The sequence below is a fragment of the Leuresthes tenuis genome, unplaced genomic scaffold (genome assembly GCF_036924035.1).
Source record: "Leuresthes tenuis unplaced genomic scaffold, fLeuTen1.0.hap1 SCAF_13, whole genome shotgun sequence".
Taxonomy (NCBI): Eukaryota; Metazoa; Chordata; class Actinopteri; order Atheriniformes; family Atherinopsidae; genus Leuresthes; species Leuresthes tenuis.
The window spans coordinates 4,545,812-4,566,952 of record NW_027325367.1 but is presented as its reverse complement, the minus strand read 5'-3'; the positions used below and the strand labels follow the sequence as shown (position 1 = coordinate 4,566,952).

Genomic DNA, 21,141 nt, shown 5'->3' with positions numbered 1-21,141 from the left:
TACATTCTTAACTAAATCTTCTCAGTGTCTGGAAAGAAACCAGACTGATAATTTAGACTTTTCAGTTTAATTTGTTTGGTAGCGGCTGACCACATGCAAGCTGCCAACCTGTAGCAAACACTGGGCTGAACAGCTACTCCACTTCCCTGTTTTCCCTCCTTGAGGGCCATGACTCAGACATTTCTGCGCTGCAAAGCACCATGGGAGCTGGTTGTGGGTCGTGCCAAACAGTCATAGTAATTGGTGCCTGCCTGATTGCTGTCTGATCCTGTGAGGTCAACGGGAGGGTTGGACGCACGGACACGAGTGGGATGAGACCGACAGACGGGAGAGCCAATCAGGTGCCTGAGAGGACTACGCCAACCAATGGCGGCTGAGGGAGGATAGATAAAAAGAAGAGGGGGGGTGTGAGGCGGGGAGGAGGTGAGCCGAGCCTCTGAGGGGATTAACATGGTCTGACGGGCTGGCTGGGACAAACACACTCACTAACACACATCGATACGCAGCTCTGAGGGCGGGCTGCTCTGCTGAGCACACACAATACACGGTTTGTTTCAGAACGACAGGAAAAAGAAAGAAGATGGATAAGAGAGGGGCCAAATCACGGAGGAGGAATGTGCATCTGACGGAGGGAAGGAGGGCAAACAGACCAGGATTATGAACCACAGGTGCTTCCCAACAAATTCCAGCGAGACCAACTCCTCGATGCATATTCTGTAACACTCCCAAAAGCCTTTGTGGGAATCCCCGACATTCCCAGATTTCCTCTGAGAGCCTATCAAGTTACCTGACCTTCCTTGTCTGGAATGCTCAACTCCAAACTCCATTTGCATTCCCGTAATTCCTCGACCGGTGGGAACCCTAAACATCATGACATATCGCTCAAATGGATCCTCAGGCACAGACACACAGACACTATGCTGATGTGTTATTCCGGACTGCTTAGGGAGGCTTCTTTGGGGAGCAATTTAACATATATTGATCACACTTTGAAGGCCCATTACGGAAAATTAACCGCCTTCAAAGTAGAGCAAAGATTCCACAAGATGGGCCGAGTGTAATTTAAGGCTTTAAAGGACCTGCGAATCAATTATCTCGTAAATTTTACAAACTAAACAAAATGTGTAAATAAAAAACTGCAGACTGCAAGGCTGAGGAATGAGGAGTCTGCCAAGATGTTACCAGAACTCCTCAGACTGCGAGTATTACAGTAAAGACACAGTTTAACGTTTCATTAACAAATGCTAATGCTAAGATGGGTCGCTCCTCCACATCCCCATGGGACACCTTCCCTGTCCTCTCTACTGTAAATAAAAGGCCACAAGACCCAAAATCTATAAGAAAAAAAATAGAGATAATACATTAAATCTGTTAAAGTAAACAGAAACATCTGCAGTAAATGCTTAAACTTTCCCCCAAACAGTCAAAAATCACTTAGTGTTTGTGGGACAGAGTGAAAGATGAAGAAATATTGCATCCATCTGGATTTTTTTGTGCAACTAGATGAGTACATTTGTGAGCTATTAGCTGGAAAAAACCACATACCACAAAAAAACTGAAAACATTTGATAACAAAAGCACAAAAAAGTGAATACTTTGCACATGTTTTCCTAAAGGCACGTCCAGACGCTCTCCAAAAACGGCCCCAGGTGGTCCAGAAATGTCTGATTCTTCCTCTCCAGACTCATCACTCCCCTACATCCTTTAGAGCAGATTTACAGTAGTTTCGCTGTCAGCTGTGGCACATTTTAACCTTGGAAACGCTAAACAAAAACTACACTTTACACTTTTTAAGCCTGTGGGCGCGACGTAAAAGTTCCTACATTTTGAAATAAGGTGTCAATCAAAAGCTAAATAAATCTACGTGCTGAAGGAACCATTATTGGACTAAAATGTTGCTCCAATGGACTCTTGGAAAATATCAATCAGTGGATTTATAGATAAGTTGCCTCATTTTGGTTTTGATTGCATCCATCAGGGTCACTTAGTAATAAAATGCTGCAGCAACAGTAATTGTCAACTTGCTACAGACACATCTTGATCAGATTATCTAATCTACGGCACAAATAAAGGCTCAAACATTGAGTAGGAGACCGAATTGGAGCTCCTAATGAATAAATAGATCGGCTCAGTGCTGCATCAATAGCGCACGCTTCGATGAAACTAGAAAAAAAGTATAATAATTAATGTGTTAGTCTGACCAACACCACACTTTAATGTTATATTAATGTGTCTAAACATGAATTGCACGAAATAAAGCTTCTAAAAACTGGAATTATACACCCAGATAATGCACTGCTAGCTTGATTTACACCTAAACGTGCACACTCTGCATGTATGCTCCTTAGTTCGATCTTTTTGTGAGTGTAACTGAATATCAACACATACATTTCTTTAGAAATAAGCTTGTTTTGTCAGATGGCTAAAAGCATCAATCAGTTAATCAATCGTTAAGACTTTGTGTCACTTAAAGCTTTTCCAGAAGGTCGCTCTGCTCTAATAAAACCATTCAAGTAACTTAAAGACCACGTCTGTGCTGTGAATGCAGCTAAATGTATAAGTACAGTGAAAGTCAGACACACTTCAGTCAATAAGTCTGTTCCCCACGTCAAAGATGGCGGCCCAATTAAATGTTTAAGTCGAGCTGTAACCGTAGTTCGACTCAGCTGAGTGTGTGCTTACGAAGCAGAAAAGCTGAGTGACAACAGCATTGTAGGTAAAAACCTTGTGTTGTGCTGCGTCGGCTCAAAGACGGTGCATCAGTCCTGCCTTGAGCAAGCTGCACGGAAAGGGGTGGAGATGATAAATATCCTGGCTGTCCAGCACCACCCGAGCAGCCACCAGACCCCGGTCAGCTGCATTAATCACAGCTGATACAGCGAGCTGTAGCCAGACGGAGATAAGATACAAACATGCTGCAAACAAGCCTGACAGAAAACACTCCTGCCTGTTTATTTTCTGCAGTTTTCAGCAGCAGGATTTCATTACACGTTACTCTAATATTTGTGAGCTTTTCCTTTAAGTGTTTCAAGCTGCATGTCAAATTCGGAGAAAACAGAAAACAAAAACTGCCATTTTCCAGCTGTATAAATGAAACCGACTCACAGGCACGACAACAGAAATGTAATTGAGATCTCATTTGTCTGAATAAAGAAATAACAGCCCGAGTTTGGAGAGTAAAACGCACTGCAGAACCAGTCCAGACTAAGCAACTATGACAACCTCCGAGCTGATGTTAGAACCACAAACCACTCAAGCAGTGAGAAACATGAAGATGTTTTTACGGGACTAACTGCGATGTTGGCGAGCTGCAAGGTCACTCATCAAATCATGTTAGTCTGTGCACGAATTCATGTGCGAGTTGCAGAGATGAGCCATAACTCCGCTGGACCGGCGATAAGACGTGTGGTCGTGATCTTTTGCCCTGCGCCGTAACAAACCGCTCCGGTGTGATTGCTCCGACACATGCGGACACACACCTACAGAGGCTGGCCGTGAAATGTGACATGCGGGACATTTACAGCTTCATTGGGCCTGATGGGCTCTGCAGATGAGCACGGGGATGTGGACTCTCAGACACATGCAGAGGCAGAATCATCTCAGGCCAGCGGGGCGCCCAGAGGAGCATTTGGTGCTGTGGCTGTTGAGAAAAACTAGTCTACGAGGTCAAATGTTATAGAAGCAGCTGGAATTAAGGCTAAAGACTAAATTAAACAAGAAGCAGCTAATTCAAAAGTACTCATGGGATGGAGAAAGTCCAGATTTAAGCCCTGGAAACACATACAAGGGAGTTTTTCTCTCATATAGTCACAAAAACAATAAATAGAACTCAGAAACATGAAACAACAAGCGACACCGCAACAGTCAACAGGGGGGGGCACAATCCAAAGGCACCAGATGTCATATTTGATGTTCATTTGCTAAGACAGTTACCTGCACATCCATTTTAAATGTAAACAGCCCTGTAAACAGGGTTAGCATCTGCACTCTCACGAGGAAACGAGATGAGAGCAGCACAGTCGCACAGAGCCAAAACCCTCTGTGCCGGTCCACATGACAACGCTGTAACCAGAGTTTTCCAAATCACTCGATTTCAGGGAACAAAAGCAGTGTTTTCACGTGACAGACGAGAGCAAATGGGCAGATAAATCTGTAATATGAAACTACCGGTGTAGTGGACAAGGCCTAAAAGATGCCAATGTGTTTGCATTCATTCAGGAAACCAACAACGCCTCGAAATTCTTCAAATTCTTTCCAATCTACAGCCAAATAAGCCTCCGTTTGTCTGTTAACAATCAGCAAAAGCAAATGTGTAACCGGAGAAAACAACGGGGAGCAAAATCAGAGATAAAGAGGAAAAGTGTGTCTGTTTGGGAGCATTTCAAACAAAGGAAAAGACAGAATTTAAAAGAGAATCAGCTCAACGTCAAAGCTGCAGCATCTCCACTGACTTTCTGCTCTTCTGACGTGTCGTTCAACACTTAAACTTGTTGCATTCATTAAAAAAATAAACCAATGAATGGTTTAAATAGTTCTTGGTCTGCTGCAGCCCTGATCACAGCATCCCGAATGTGCACACGGTGCAAAAGGCTGTCAGCTGCAGGGCGTGTGCGGCTGAGAGGCCTCTCTTCTGAGCTCCTGTAGCGTGACCTCGTCACAGCTTCGGCGTTACCGTGGTGACGCTGCCAGTTAGCAACGGCGTGACATGATGGGAGAGGAGGAGGGAGGGTGCGGCCTGTGAGCGGACAGAGGAACAATGCAAACACAGATAAATGCACACAGCGGTCAGAAGCTGGACAAATGTGCGAGTGACCTCATGGTGCTGTCGTTGTAGCGGAGGCTAGCAGCTCCGTTAACCAGGCCTCTGCCGAGCGGCGGCCCTTTATAGCTGAAAAAACGGATCCACGTCGACCTTTCAGTCAAAGTGAGGCACCAGCAAGCCATTAAAAAACATCCTGAATCCATCTTAATTCTAACAATGTAATGAAGAATTCATCCTATACTTTATCCATTTTGTGGACTGAACAAAAACAGTCAGAAACAGCTGCTTTGTCGTCATGTAGGGTTAGTCTGCTGCTTTTTATTGTGTACGGCTGCTTCAAGGAACACAGGAGAAGGTAAACTCATGTTGCATCATGTCTTACTGGATTAACGCCACTTTAGTGGGAAAAATGCAAAAATTCAGCTTCAGCTGTTACTTTTTATGCTCCGTTATTTATCTTTCCATCCTTCTAATTTCCAGTACTGTGCAGATTCTTTACTCTTCCCAATGTGGGACGAATAAAGATTAAAGATTCAAGAGTTTTATTTGTCACATGCACAATTATACACGGTACAATGCGCAGCGAAATGTATTTTTGTGGCTGTACTTGAAGAAATATGTGTATGCCTGTCAGGAAAAAGAATGTATTTATAGAAAAATATTCTTAGATAATATGTTATAGTCCAGAGTTCAATAGTTGATTGATTTGTGGATAGAAACTCCTTTTCATCCTATAGAATAGTTAAGAATCTAGTCTATCTTATTTTCGATGAAAAGCTTTGAGCATTTTATATAATATCTATGTCACACTTGATATATTTGACATTTTCAACCCCCATAAAGTCAACTGTAATGCGATTTTATTCATATACGGTTTGTTTTAAACTCACCTGACAATGACAGGTACAGACCAAACTGGTTCTGCCAGCTCGAAAATGGTATCATGAATGGTTTATTTTGAATTACGTCACCAACATCAGAAGCTTGTGAACTTTGTGTTGTTTTTCTTTCCATCCTAAAAACACTGTCGACAACAAGCCGCTACGCTTTGATTAACGGACGCCGTTACTTATTGCACACGGGCTCAGTTTTATTTTACCCACATTTGGTTCTTGGCAGAAGTTTATTTTGGACTCACTTCACTGCAAATGTTCACAGGATGTCTGTTCATCATCTAACTCTCTTTATTCTCACAATAATAGCAGCTAAAGTAAAAAGGAAATGACGGATCCTTATCCTTAATGCCGTTTTTGCACCAAAAGTAGTGCCTTTTAAATGCGGTCACACCTGTTAAAACTAGCAACACGTTTACCCTAAATTACCTGGGAACCAGACCAGGAACTATAGGCGCATTCCCACTGTAGGAACCTTTTCCAGTTCCTAGAACCTTTTCTCGCGCATTCGGACATACGGGAACTAGGGACCACGGCCCTCAGAACGTCTCTGTCCAAATGCAGCTCATCTCTAGCTAGGCGGTGCTGGACAACAGTTCCTCATAAGACAGTTTTAATTGGACCGCTGATTGGCAAAAAACATGGTGGCCTCCTTACAAAAACTAACATTTGTATCCAGGTTATGTGTTCCCATCAATGCTAACTGGAGCCCGAACTGATAAATACTCATGACTTAATACCGATTTAACAATTTACAATGCACTCAAAAGCCAGATGTTAGCAGGTGTTAGTGGGTTGTATGAACAGTGTAAAAGTGCTAAAAACATGCAACGGATTATCCAAAGACAGAACAGAGAGACCTGAGAGGATGGATGGTGATGAGAAAGATTAGAGCAGAGATTCTTTAGCTAAAGTTTAGATGAATCAATCGGCCATATGGACAACAAGTAACCAGACACCCTGAAACAGTTTCCTTTGCAACAGCAAAGATGGCGGCTGGTTTCTTAGGTGGAAACAGCTCTACGGGAGATTTTTAAATCTGCAAATAACGGGCGAAATAAAAGAAAATCTGATCCTGTATTGCTCTGGAAACGGCACAGCCATTCCACCTAGACGACAGGAAACACACTATCTCCAAAAAACACACACTTCCTGCTAAGTTTCCTGTTTCCTGTGCAGCAGGGAAAGGGAGGGAGTGGTCACTGATGTCATGGCAAGACTGCTTATATGTTGCATTTCACATCCCACGGGAGCTTCCTGCTAGTAACCAGCTTCTACTCCAAATTCTGCCAAAGTGTACCAGAAGAAAACAACATTAACCAGAGTTTTATGAAATGGGCACAAACCATTTAGTGGAAAAAAGATAATTGCTATGTTTCCTGTGGTCAAACGTAGGACTACAGCTAAAAGAGGGCATTTTAAATACACAGGAAGCCTGTATGACTTCAAATAAAGGCTTCGGTAGTCCAACATCCTAATGTTTTTCGTTTCCCATATAAGGAGAATAAGCAACAATGAGTTTCTGCTGCACAACCAGGCAGTGAAAGTTCCTTACTGTGAGGTCACCTCTGCCTTAAAGTCCAGCTTTAGTCCAGCTTTTTGAGCTACAGTAAGAACGTGACTTTGGGAATGTCTCAGCATTTTAAAAAAAACGTATTTGCAGCAATAAAAAGGCGCGCTGATTGCAGCTTTAATCATGCAGCTTAAATTCCACCACCTGATTGTTGGAAATGTCCCTCCAAAAAAAAGACCGAATCAGATTCAAATTGAGTTATATGCTGCAAGGTTGCATGAGCATTAAAAAGACTGAAGTTATGAATCTACATGAGCTCCTTATTGTAAATAAAATCAATAAAAGACAACAGTTTCTGCTCTGTTTAACTAAATACACACATATATACACACATCTAACTCTACTGCAGCTTAAAACCTCTAGAACGTCTATTTAAAAGGGAACAAATTTTGTTTTAAAGACCTTAAGTTTAGATCTAAAACTCTTTCTGTCTTTTTAAGCTCCTGCAGACACTCAGCTATGGATGCTCCATGCAAGTAATCTACAAACTGACACTGATTCAGAAAAGTGGACATTATATTCCTTCAGTCGACACTGGGCACAAATGGAGGAGCTTTAAAACTGCCCCCCCCCCCCCCCCCCAGCCTCGTCTCAACAACAAACATTCCCTAATACGACCCGATTTACATGAATCAACACTCGTGGGGAAAATGACACCTAAACAGGAAGTTACCTTCACATTAAGCAGCTTGGTCTGACACTATAATGAATAACGACATGGTTAAAGAGCACTACCTGTTAATTACAACACCGCAACATCTTTGCACTTAACTGTATTACTGGATGCAAACTGCCTGAAGTTAATCTTAGAGGCACATTTGTAAAGAAATATGCATAATCTACTTTATCATGGCTCCAAATCCAAGGTGTGTCTGTCCCGTCCAACGAGCCTCCAACAATGCTGTTCACACATTAGCTTCCTGGCATGTCGCTGCACTTTCTTGCAAGAGAATATGGACCTAATTTGTCAAATTGAAAGCATGTCTAACCACACTTTGGTTTCTGAAACATCTCTTTAGATTTACTGGGCGTGTTTCTGTAACAAAAGTTGTACTCGAGTCAATCTTGTCCACAACTTTTCGCCTCTGTGCAGCTTTCCAAGCACACCGAGCTGCTGGGTATCAGTCGTCAGCATCCAAAGGCTAAGAGGTGGCTCTCAGACGTGCATTTCTTTCCATTAATGTGACAGCAACAGAACAAGCTCAAGCCTGAATTATCGTGGAGGTGATTTATTTGTGAAAGTCTTACTAAGCCCAATGAAGCTACATTTGCGTAAATGAGGCACGTGTCTGACCTGCATGCAGTCACATTAACAGCCAGGCATTTTAGCATGCTCCGTGCTTTTCCTTTGGCATTATTAGGAAGAGCACCTGAGCCAAATGACTGGAGAAACTCTGCTGCAAAGGCTCTGTGCTGCATTTTCTGCCTCTCTGCCTGACACACACATATACGTCTATTTCTATTTGCTGTGGGTAAGCTGCGAGGAATATTCACGAAATCTGTCTGATTGAACAAATGTTTAGCAGGCTAAGAAGCTCTTACTGTACATGAAAAAGGATAAAAAACATCTTTAACTGAACATCATGGAGTTGAACTCGTCACTCAAAGACCTTTACGATGAGGTGTCCATAATCTGAACAAACAAATGTTCATACTTCTAAGAGCTTCTGCCACCAACAACACCTGAAAACCATTTAAGTTAAGCTTTTCAGAAGCCTTAACTCACTCAACTTGCAAATAACCGACTATTATCTGGAACAAACATCACCTTCCTTTAGTTCAAATAGAACGAAACCTCCACTACAATCACTTTAGAAACAACTTGACTGTGGAAGATTTTTGGCTCAGCTTTCACACCCTCTTAGCTCAGAAATAAGGCAAAAAAATAACCATGCTGACAGGAATTACAGTCAATAGCAATGCTTTTGGTTGACTTACAGTAATTATAATTCAATAAAATGCTAAGCAGCAACATTAGCTAGGTGTTTAGCCATATCAATATCCATGAATCAATACCAGGACTTATAAAGAAATGAGAGGACGTTTACTGTCAACTGCAGCATGCCGGCATGAGATGAATCCTGAGTGGGAGTTGAGGTGATTACTTATGATAAACAGCTGAAGGGGTGGAGTAACTCTTAGATGCTGTGCGTTACAGTCACCATCCTGCTGGGTTTAGAAGGTGTTACACTGAAGGACGACGCTCGCTAGTTTTTCATTTTAGATTCAACTTCAAGGCATCCAAAGCTTGATGTCAATGATGCAGCCTGAGCAGGAGCATCAATTTACAACAGCAAGCTTGACTGGAGCTACTCTGGAAGCGTCCACCAATACTCTACCTCTACATTGCATAAGTGCTTATGTTAACTTTCTCATAATCTCGTTATCCAAACAAGACGAGCGGTTTCTGCAATTGCTTTTGAACAAAGCCCAACTATTGTGCCACATCTTTCGAGCTCAGCGAAGCGTGTGAAATAAGCTCCACATTTCTGCCTACTGTGAGTCTCCATGTGATCGAGGTACCTGTTATGTTATAATGAGCCCACCATAAGTGCCCCAGCGGGACTTATTCGGTTTGGGTTTGCAAGATTAAAAAGTTTGAGAACCTTTGGTCCAGACTAATCAGCCATCCATGGCTAATCTGATCACACGAATGATCTAACTGCTCTCGGTGGCGGGTTGGTGTTAAATTAAGAGATTTCTCATTAAAAACTGTCAGAAATTCAAATTCTTTGTGTTGCCTCAAATCTAAAATGGCTGTCAATCACGGATCATGCTGCAAGTTTTCTTAGCAGGACGCATCTCATGCACAGACACACAATTTGACGGACACTTGTGCAGCTTGGGGGCTCCACCAGCTGACATATGGGCAGGAGGGTGTGGCGTAGCAAGGACAGCCAGGCATCTGCTTACATTTAATCACGTTCTACTGGACAAGACGCCGAGCATGCTCCAGCAGCAACGCACCATGCACCGTGAGAGAATTACAGCCTCGGGAACTTCTGGACGTGGGTTAATGATTCCTCACAGGATAGGGAGGTTGTGTGTGCTGTGCAGTGCACAACAACCCCGGCAATCGGTTGGTCAGCTTCAAGCCTGATTAATTAATCGGCTCAAGAAGAAGAGAGGGGACCCTGTGACCCCCACCACCAGCCTTACACCCTTACTCAAGACAAGGTGGGGGGTTGGCTGCCCGCCTAAAAACTGTTGTTAACACAATCACAGCTTTAAATCAAAACTACTTCCTAAGAAGATGCAACAGTCAGAGGAAGGGTCTGATGGATACTGGCTAACTTGGACTACAAATATCCCGCTGGAGCCTCCAAGCAGCTGTTTCACATCCTGTGGAGGCATTAGTAAACTACCACAACCTAAGTCCACACAGCTCTGCTTCTCATTGTGTTGCAGGGTTAAATTATTGTTGGTCACACAAGCAGCTCGCATCAAGCTAGCTACTGTAGTCTGAGGACAATGCAGGACATGACATGGCCCGTTATTGCTCTGACAGGGAGCGGGATGGCTTCTGGGAGAGTACCACTCGTGATCTGAGTGCCCATCCAGGACGGAGCATTTACACAGCTAGTTGCTAATACTTTAAGCTTTTATCTATTTGTTCAGAGTATCAAACAAGCTCACTGTGTGCACGGGTTTGTTAGCCACTGCGGTCTCTGCTGCATGTCGGCTACACGCAACACGCACAGCTAACACCGGCACAAATGGATGTTTTACAAGTTTTCGTTCCCATTTAAATGCGACGCAACAATTATCATACCACTCTGTTTCTTCCATTTAACAATAATGAGCTTGTTAACAAGCTAGCTGCGCAAAATCTGGCAAATCAGTGCTGACTCTCTTATCACACGCACACATAATTTCAACAATTATATCTCAACATAGATAATTAAAGTACAAACATTCATCTACAATTCGGCATATCTAATAAGCTCAAAGTAAAAAGCTGCCAACTTTAACAAGGATCAATGTTTAGCTACCTCTCAGATACACAGTTGTGGGCGGTAGCTAGCAGCTAGCTACGTTAGTGTAACATGTTTCTTTCTATAAAAACACACAACGCTGGATTGAGAATAAATGTATCAAGTGGTTTGATTATTCGCCATGACAGCCTGAAAATTACGGCGATATTAAGGGCCCCGTGATAAACAATGTGTGTACAGCACTACTTAGTGAATTACCCGTTTTTTCAATTGAGTTTGGCATTCATTCGCTGCACTCACGTACGAGAAGGGGGGACTCACCACTACCTAACCACGCTGCCCACAACACAACCCCACTTTCAACATTTCCAACCCATGTATCAGTCAGTGGCAGCTTTATTTCAACCGTGAGAGGCCCCAGCGGGTCCGCGGCCTCCCCTGCCACTCTGTGCAGGTCTCCTACCTCTGTGGGCCGGCTGATCTCGAACAGGTCGAGCCGGTTGGCGTTCCAGTGGTTGATGATGTCGGCCAGTTTCCTCCTCTCCTCCTCCCTGCTCCCCGACATTGTGGACAGCCTTTCAGACCCTCTCCAAGCGTGTGTACTGTGGGATAAACCGTCCGGGAACGATAGTCCACAGGAAAAGAAGAAGCCGCCACAGAAACCAAAGGTTCAGGTCTACCGCCTAGCTGCCAGGACTTTGAGCGGTCTGTCTCGCAGCTCATCGACCGACCTGCTGTCTGATCTGCCTCTGATTCGCGTTCGCGATGCACCTCTGCGCGCTCTCGCGGTATCTCTGAGAACGCGCACAGTGGTTAACTGTTTCAGGTCCGGCCAACGTGACTCATGACGCGACGGGGTTAACCGCAGGCACGTAAAGTAGTGAAACGGATTACGTCATCGTATATTATCAAATTCACCTTTTTAATAAACCGTCTGAACGACTGATTACCTTCATTTGAAGAATAAATGCGCAAAGTATTTATAATCTTAACAAATCGGAGCGTACTAACAGTCAGACTAATCTTTAGTCAACTTAAACTGTGGTAATAATTAGTTAACTTGAATTATACCGATTTTAAACAGCTAGTTTGAAGAGTATTTATTGTACTTTTGCGAGCTAAAGTGGAACAACTGAACTAATGTACATGTTTGATTAGTAAAATAAAGTTTACTTCTGTTATTTTGTAAGTAAACAAAAAGTATCTGCAAAAGTGCCACTGATATCAAGGCAATATGCCATGAAAACATGCCACTTTTATTTTAATATGCACAATCATACTTTTTGTGCATTTACATGAATACAAATCAGTAGTTAATAGTAACTTTAGGGGTTGAAATACACGTGCACTGACAATTAAACTCAAATGTAATTTAAAATATGCTAAATGTTCAATTTTGAAATATACAAAAATATGTTTAACATAAGATATTGAGTTAAACACACTTGTAATTGCAGATAACTTTAGTTTAAAGTGTGCTATAGTACAGTTATTTTAAACTGTGTGAAAAGTGATACGAAATAGTTTATGTGCAGTTTTTTGTAATTTTTCCCCAGGATAATACTTATTGAAGATAAAAGTAGGCCTTCTGTATTGAAATCTCTCAAGTTATTCATCATTCCTGTGCTATATTAATAGTAAATTTCTTGTAAAAGATACATGGATGTGAACGTAAAGACGTGTTCTGACACAGACGGATTTAAATATCCCAGATGCAGAGAATTATAAGACCTGAAATGGTACGTTTCCTTAGTTTGGCTGTATTTCATGTTTCTTTTTCTATTTTAACAGTTAATAAACACAGATTTGTCTTTTCCTATCAGTTTAAAAACTTTTTATCATCATCTTTAAACCTTATGTTTGTAAATTATTACGTTTCTTAAAATCTTATCACAGTTTTTTTTGTTCTTACTCTGTATAATGAGTGAAATTGTGTATCACACTGATATAGGTTATAGGTTTTATAATAAGCATAGCACTATGTTTTAACGGCTTGTGACGTTCAGGTTAGTCATTGTTGACGTAGGACATAGTTTTAATGAAAATATACAGTCTACCAAACCTTAAAACTCCTATTCACCATTGTTCATTGTTTGCACGTGTCAGATGGTTTGCTTTGTCCTCCCGGAGACTCAAACACTGGTATATTTGTATCTACAAAGCTATTCTTGGTCTCCTTGCACCCCATCTCCCGACCTATGTCCCTAAAAACCTTAAAGAAACTATTGTCTTCACTCCCGTGACTTGTTCCTTTTAACTATCCCTGAAGCCTGAACTGAAGAGGTGGGAAAAGCCTTTTAAATGCTGCTTCTTGTTCTGGGAATCAACAGCTGGTCTTGATTCTTAAGACGTTTCTCTATCCTTTAGTTGTGTTGATTGTTATCTCTGTAGTTTATCCTTGCTGCATGTGAATCATGTGCTGGCCGCTCCTGTAAAAGCGATTCTAAATCTCAAGAGTTGTGTTTTTTCCAGCTAAGTAAAGGTTAAAAAAAGGAAAGATGAAGTCACCCTGTTGCTTCATTTGGTTGCCTAAAGATGAAATCTTAACCCCACATCTTTACATCCACAACTGCGGAGAAGCAGCGAGCAAATGATTGTTTTCTGTTGTCATATCCTCCCCCTAATTACGCTTTAGCTAGCAGGTGCTGAATGCCACACAGCACTGCCAAAGCCTCGGGTTTCTATCCATCAGGATCTATCTATCTATCTATCCATCTATCTATCTATATCTATCTATATCTATCTGGATCTATCTATCTATCTATCTATCTATATCTATCTGGATCTATCTATCTATCTATCTATCTATATCTATCTGGATATATCTATCTATATCTATCTATCTATCTATCTATCTATCTATCTATCTATCTATCTATCTGGATCTATCTATCTATCCATCCATCCATCCATCGACTTTAGAAAGTAAATTAAGAATTAAATGTGTGAATCAAGCCGCCCAGTCCAGCATTTTCAAGTATTCTAATGTAAGTACAGACATCCTGATAGGCATCTATATGTACAGGATGAGCTATTGTCTGCGGTCTCACCTACACTTACTGATAACCCCTGCTGGAGTTCTTCCTTCCTGTCGACACAAATGATAAGGCTTGTTTCTGTGCGGGTTTGTTGTGGTGGGGGGGTTATCTGAAGCTGTGTGTGTGGCAGAGCGCTCCATCCATGCAAACACCGGCTCTTTATTAATGCGCAGCTATCAGTGACTGAAAGGTCACCGAATATCAGGCAGATACATGTGAAATGTCAGAAACATGGTGGTGATCACATCTGCAGAAATAGCTGTGATACAGCGGAGTGGTTAGTCATGTGGGCCTCCCACCTTCCTCCCAGACGGGGTGAAGAGCTGCAGCATCGCTGGCTTCTTATAAACACATTAGTCACTGAGGCAGAATTTGTGGGCGTTGGTGTGTGATAGATGAGTGCTGCGTTGAGATCATCAGTGAGTAATGAGCCAAAATAACTTTTATCAGAACAGCTGATCTGAGAGTGAACGGAAGACAAACAGCAAGCAACCTGAAATATTTCTGAATTCATCTCAATATTCATCTCAGATCTTTAAAAGAAACACCAAGAATGAAGCTGTGTGTGAAGCCCAGTGATACCTTTTAGATATCAGGACATAATAATGATAAAAAAGGAACATGTCTGATGTCTTTCCTCCTTGGCATCGTGTTAACACACACCTGAATGCTCCAGAGCAGCAAAACTGACTAAACTTCTGCTTTTATAGAGCTGCTCACACTCGCTGATGATCAGTTAATCAGGTGTATTTGATCGGCAGCACCTGGCTGCTACTTACCCTCTTAATTCTTATGTAAAACCTATGGGTTCACTTAGTTTTTCCTCCACTAGTTCTGCATTTTGTCTCAGTTTTTGTTAAAAAATGAATGACACAGTGTAATATGTCATGTGTTGTTGTCCATCTGAGGTCGAAGCTACCTAATTTTAAGACAAATTTATCTTTTTATTATGTCCTGATCCATAAAACCTTGGAATTGAAAGAGGGTGTACTTTCTTTATTCCACTTTATTACTAATTCAAACTTCTTCCCCCACTACAGCAGTTGAAATACAGATTAATTTACCACATTTACGTGACAGATATGACATTAGAGACTTTAAAGATAGAATCATTTAAATAAAATACAGCTTTAAATCATTGATTTTCAACTTTTTTGGGGGTGTGACCTCCACCAAGGACATTTTTTACTGTAAACTTCTTTAATTTTTCTGTAAGTGAGCATTTGAATAAATAAAATTGACAAGTTTTGTCTCGATCTTGGCCTTGCTGTGAGTCTTTGGAAGGGCCGACATCCACATTTGGGCTCACAAAACCTTCAAAGCAAACATCGAAACCTCTTATAGGCTGCATTCAGTGTTTTTTACTTTTTATTTCTCTCTTAAAATCTTTGCGCTGTCACTTTAGCTGGTTTGTATGCAAGTGATAAGCATTGCTGTAGTGGTAGTTGTACTTCAGGACGAGGAAGTTGTCACTGAACTTGTTTGACTTGAGAAGCAGAAGTGAAAAACCACAACAGGAAACCAACTTAACCAGATAGCTGCGCCACTTCCTGTGTCTGAGATGTTATCCCCTCGTCTGTCACTACACACACACATTTACACACAAACGTTACAGACAAAAATCTTCCTTATTGTCAAAAACGTGGTTGTGCCACCATTGCAGACAGCAGTTTTTATTCACCGGACGCTAGCAGTTCTGCAGCAGAGTGACTTCATCTGTCGTGTTGTGATAAAGAGTGAGAAAGATAATTTGTTTTGATCTCTCTCTGCTTTGCATTTCTCACAGTCCGAGATGAGAATCACACGTCGCTTTCATGTCCTCATCCTCCCAAATACTTATCAATTATTTTGTCTCCAGCTCTGAACATAACAGGCCTCCGTTATCTGCAGTTTGTCTATATAAGCTATGATAACATTTGGCAATGATTATCTGACTTACAGTAACCGTTTCAAGCCAATTTCTTCATCTTAAAGTTTAGCCCAAGTTTTAATGAGATTAAAAAATACTGAAGATGAAACAAAGTTAGCAAAGCAAGCAAACATTTGAGAGTCATTTAAGAAGCAGCTCAGCAACCACAGATCATGTAAAATATCCTGATGGGCCTTGGTTTTATTCCAAAGTGAAGACAGGAAGCAGAGAGGCTGAACTGAACTCTTGGTCCACAGTGACGTACCTCAGCTGGAACAGGGAGGATTTCAGAGTCTGATGTCACTGGTGTCATGATTGCACTTGGCTGTGGTTTTGTGGTTGTGTTGAGTTCCAGGCGAAGCTGAGCAGGTGTCCTGGAAGTCCAGGGTGGAGTCTGGGCCACTCCTGCCAGCCCACCTGCTGCTGTAGCTGGTAATCAGACTCACCAGTGTTGGACTTACTGTGCCTTTACCTGTGCTCCCCAGGGTAACCTTTCCTCTACCTCCTCTCCGGATTCCAACCCGCATTCTTCTCTGCTTCCTCGCTTTATACCTGCCGGCTCTCCTCATCAGCATCTCGGACAAACCACACCAGAGCCAGTGTCATCATTACCCCTCCTGTGTTGGAAACCCTCCTGGAGACATACCAAGCCCCTCATCGAAAACCATTCGATTGCTCCTTGGACCCATTTAACGGTTCCTCCTCTTTTTCCAGAGATAATGCCGGACTGGACCTACCTTATACCGTCTAATAAATCAGTTTCTTTCTCCCATTTCTCTGTCAGTCTGCTCTTGTGACAACTGGAGATCCTGAGACTCATCACACATCAATGTCGGGTCGCTTTGTAACCGTTCCCTTAACATCTGAAATATAGAGACAGCGTGAGACACAAAAAAGCACGTATATATTAAATAAAAAGAAGCAAACATCAGAGAAACTCAAACAACAAACAAAACTCCAACGCTGGAAACAAATACTCTAATAAACAGCGTTTTTCTGAAAAATATTACATGACAATGTTTAAAAACAACACAAAAACATTGAGAAATGATGTGTTTTTCTGTGAGATGTGTTCTTCTTCTCTTTGACCTCATGGAAAAATGTGAAAAAGCTTCAAGAATTTCACCATAAATAATCAAAAATCATAAAACTGCCTTGTTTTCTTTACTCTGTTTCCAGCTTAAAGCTCGTTACACACTGAGGAATCGCATGATATCTCAGACAAAAGGTCGTATCGTGGTCATAACTTTGACTGTGACTAAAAACAGAGATTTTAACGTTACTGTGGAATCATAGCTGCCTTCGGTTCTGATTTATCAGCAGGTCAGCTTCTTATATCTCCATATGTATTCCTATGTGACGACAGCAGCTTCCCACAGTGTTGAACAGGCCCCAAATGCTTCTAAAGAGGAAGGAAGGGACAAAAAGTAACAGCAAAAGCTATAAAGTAGGAACAACACAAGAACTGTGAAATGTTAGAACATGGTACAGAAGTTAAGTTCTTGTAAAACATGTCAGTAGAAGCGTTTCACACCTGAGTCAGCTGTAAACCAATGTTAATATTAGCTGCTTCAGTCTTGTACATTTCAACAAAACCTGATCCATAACCTTCAGATTTTAAAGTGGGTTCACGACCCAGAAGGCCTTTGATTTAGCATCACCTAAGTGACATCACATCAGTGCTTTAGTGAGGGGCCAAGATTAAAAATACAAGCGTTAAGTACGGGAAATGTATATATGGTGAATAATAATCACAAAGTAAACAAAGTAATAAAATTAATCAAAATGGATTAGAAACAAGAAGCCTGACTGAATAAAGAAATCTGTCATAGGCAAAGGAGGTAGAGGAGATTGAAGGATGAGGAGAGCAGGTGAAGGAAGACTGTGTGATCGGTCGTGATTAACCAACACAAAAGAACATCCTCTTCTCCTAAATTATAGTGTGAAATGTAACGTTAGCAGAGCTTTCTGTTAAAAACCACCAACTTTGACATAATCTTTATCCCACCGCCTGGTGACGTAAAGGGGGAATATCTCTGAGAAAGAAAGCTTTAAGGATCATTAGTCTAGAAATTGATCCACGTTGGCTTCTTAGAGCGATAAGAGAAGAAAACTCTAACACGAGATGTCACTCGATGAGAAAAGAGGTTCTGAATTGAATTCAGAATCATCTTTTCCTCATGAAACCACCCAAACTCACCCGTGGGGTGACATAAATTACACCAGAGGCCACTAAGGAGTTTAAAATGTTCACAAAAAGAGCTGCGGTGCTCAAATATGCCAGAAAAGAAGCGGTTAGAACATTAAAACCAGAAGTTCTCACTTATTTTTTAGTTGTTTATCTTCGTTTGAGAATAATCCATTCCCTAAAGATGGGTTAGGGTTAGAGTTAGAAGAATAATAACCAAAGACAGACAATGTACACAACACCCTGGATTAATAAAGTCACCAAACTGAGGTGAAAAACTAAAAAAACACAGCAAAACTGATATAAATCTGGAATTTTAGGGAATTTCCAAGGTACCATCCAGGCTGACAGGAGCTGTGAAAATCCATTCAGGGTCATAGCTTTGTCACAGCTAATAAAATATGCAACTGGAAACAATTAAATAAACAAATATATAGACAAACGATTAAATGAATAAAAGAAAATGGCTACTTTTAGATGTTAATACCTCCTGACTGAGAATAAGAATATCACATAAAACGTCCCTGGATGACTAAAAGAATGAAAGACCTACAGTTGAGCAGCAGTATCTGGTTAAATCTGCAAAGTAAAAGTGATAAACAATTAAGAAAAACATAGAAGAAGAGTCCTGACTATCATACACTGAGTTGGAAGAACAGAAAGAGTCGACTGTTTCCCGGCTCAAGCTCAATATTAAAAGACAAGCATCAGAAATAAGGAAAAGGGTTGAAAATATGTTAAATTTGGTTAAATTTGACATAAGATTAAATGAAAGTAGATATGCAAAATAAAAAAAACCTGTAAAAATGCAATCTTTAATTAAAGAAGTAGAATAAAAACATGAAATGTTTCAAATAAAATACATAAAAGAGGATTTGTGCAGCTGCACAGAAGGAGGAAGGTTTTAGTAATTAATAGTTTAAGAAAGAGAAGTAAAATTACTGGTAACTGGTTACTTTTAACCATCATAGCCAGAGATGGCACAGCTCAAAACAGCCATAAAACACCATAATTCAAACGAGTCGGACAAAAAACTGAGAAGCTGCCGAAGCTGCACAGCTGGCTGATGCACACATGCAGACATATTTTCCAAAAATGACAAACTACTCCTAAAATCCCACCAAGAGGCATAATTTTTTAATGGTAAACATGTTTTTTTCTAACTCCTCCTTCTTGCTGTGAGACATTCAGCTCATCTGGACCATCTCATGGTTTCCAATGTTGTTTCTTGAAACCCAGCGAGTGAATCACATTGTTTGTTTTGGGAAAAACGAGCTTGAGGTGAAAGTTTTATACTGAATAGAGTTGAAAGAGCTCAGTTTGAATGATATGTTTTGCCCTTCAAGAACAGATTTTGTTGTGTTTGATGACCAAGTTTGTTGGAAATATTTAGGATTTCTTTATATCAAAGTATAAGTTTTGCACTTATCTTTATGATATGAGATATTCAGCTACAACACATGAGAAAGGGTCAGTGGTTAAAACCTGAACATTGTGATAAACTCTCCAAAACTCCCATCTTCACACAGGAAAATCGTGTTCTTTTTAAGTAGCGAAGGCATGTGATCAGACAGGCAGCTCAAAAATGCACCTCTCTCTGCATGGAGGCACTATCCGGGGTGTTATCTATCAACACACCTTTCTGTTTTTCCTGTTCTGCTCTCACCATCTGTGGCTCATATTCCAAAAGAAACATGAATTTCTCCCACACAGCTCAACAGGAAACATCTGCTGTACTGTGAAATGTGGCCATGCAGGATATGTGCAGGGTTTCCAGACAGGACTGTATGAATTTAAAAGGTGTGAACAAGTGACTTTCTTAACAGCAGTGAGAAAAATGACCCCTCATTATCTTTTTACTTTGGTGTAAAGCCCATTGTGGAAACTTGCACGAGGAATTGAGAGCTCAGAGTTTGCCAAATGCTGCAAATACATGTTTATAATAATCTGTGTGAACTCACTGAGACGCTTCTAGACTCAGAGCTGGTTGTTAACTTAAAAGGTGGAAGGATTATGCTGTAAACCCATGGAAGTCGTGGGTCTATGTGTCACTGTGGCTTCACATTGTGATGATAAGCAGCTAATCCCGCCCACGCAGTGAAAAGCAAAGGTAAAAAAGCTGAAATGTACATTGGAAAAATAGTGTGACCCCCTGAGGATGACTTCGGCTTGAGAGTGACCGGCTGAGCCGGTAGCTCTTCCAGTGCCAGCCTTGGTGATGCAGTGGGCTGTTGGGTTAAACACATGCAACAACTTCTCATTTCCCATCAGTTAGCAGCCCCTGCTTTAGTCGCAAAATGAGTTGCTAGCTTTAGCAAGATAACAACCTCCAACCTGCTTCTCAGTCGTCTGAAATTCATCCCTTTTTCACAACGTCGTGCATTCAATTAAAACGTGACTTATTTGTCATAAGTCTGGTTTTACTTGGCCTATCAACACGATTTAAAAACTGGTTTATAGTTTGAAGTCCACACTTTCCACACAAGTTGAAATGGAGACACTCAGCGAGGCGTCTTGCTACTACTTCATCTTAAATAGGTGACGTGATTTGGACGCTCTGGTGCTTCCATCAACTCTGGGTTCCTGATTTGTGTCTTTCAATTTGCTGCTTTTATTTAGTGGAAATAGTGCAAACGCCATTTCAGAGGCCACACTCAGACCAGACATGGTCCCGGTATCAGAAACAATGAAACATGTGGTCCTGCTGGAGTTGACCGTCGCCTGAAAAGACCGCATAGAGGAGGCCTTTGAGAGAAAGAGGGCGAGCTATGAGGGGCTGGTCAGCGAATGCCGAAGCAGGGGATGGAGGACCCCGATGTGAGGTTGCTGCAGAGGTTTTGCAG

At 41.4% G+C, this 21,141-nt stretch overlaps 1 protein-coding gene across 19 annotated transcripts in view; it reads right to left on the bottom strand.

The window, feature by feature from the left end:
- The window catches only part of afdna (afadin, adherens junction formation factor a), a 93,547-nt gene extending 81,618 nt beyond the window's left edge, over nucleotides 1-11,929 (bottom strand). For all 19 annotated transcript variants that reach the window (XM_072362768.1, XM_072362769.1, XM_072362773.1 and 16 more), the window contains exon 1: nucleotides 11,627-11,929. In XM_072362768.1, the coding sequence (XP_072218869.1) occupies nucleotides 11,627-11,728 (102 nt within the window). In that variant the 5' untranslated portion in view covers nucleotides 11,729-11,929. The remainder of the gene's footprint in view (nucleotides 1-11,626) is intronic.
- Nucleotides 11,930-21,141: the final 9,212 nt, after the last annotated feature.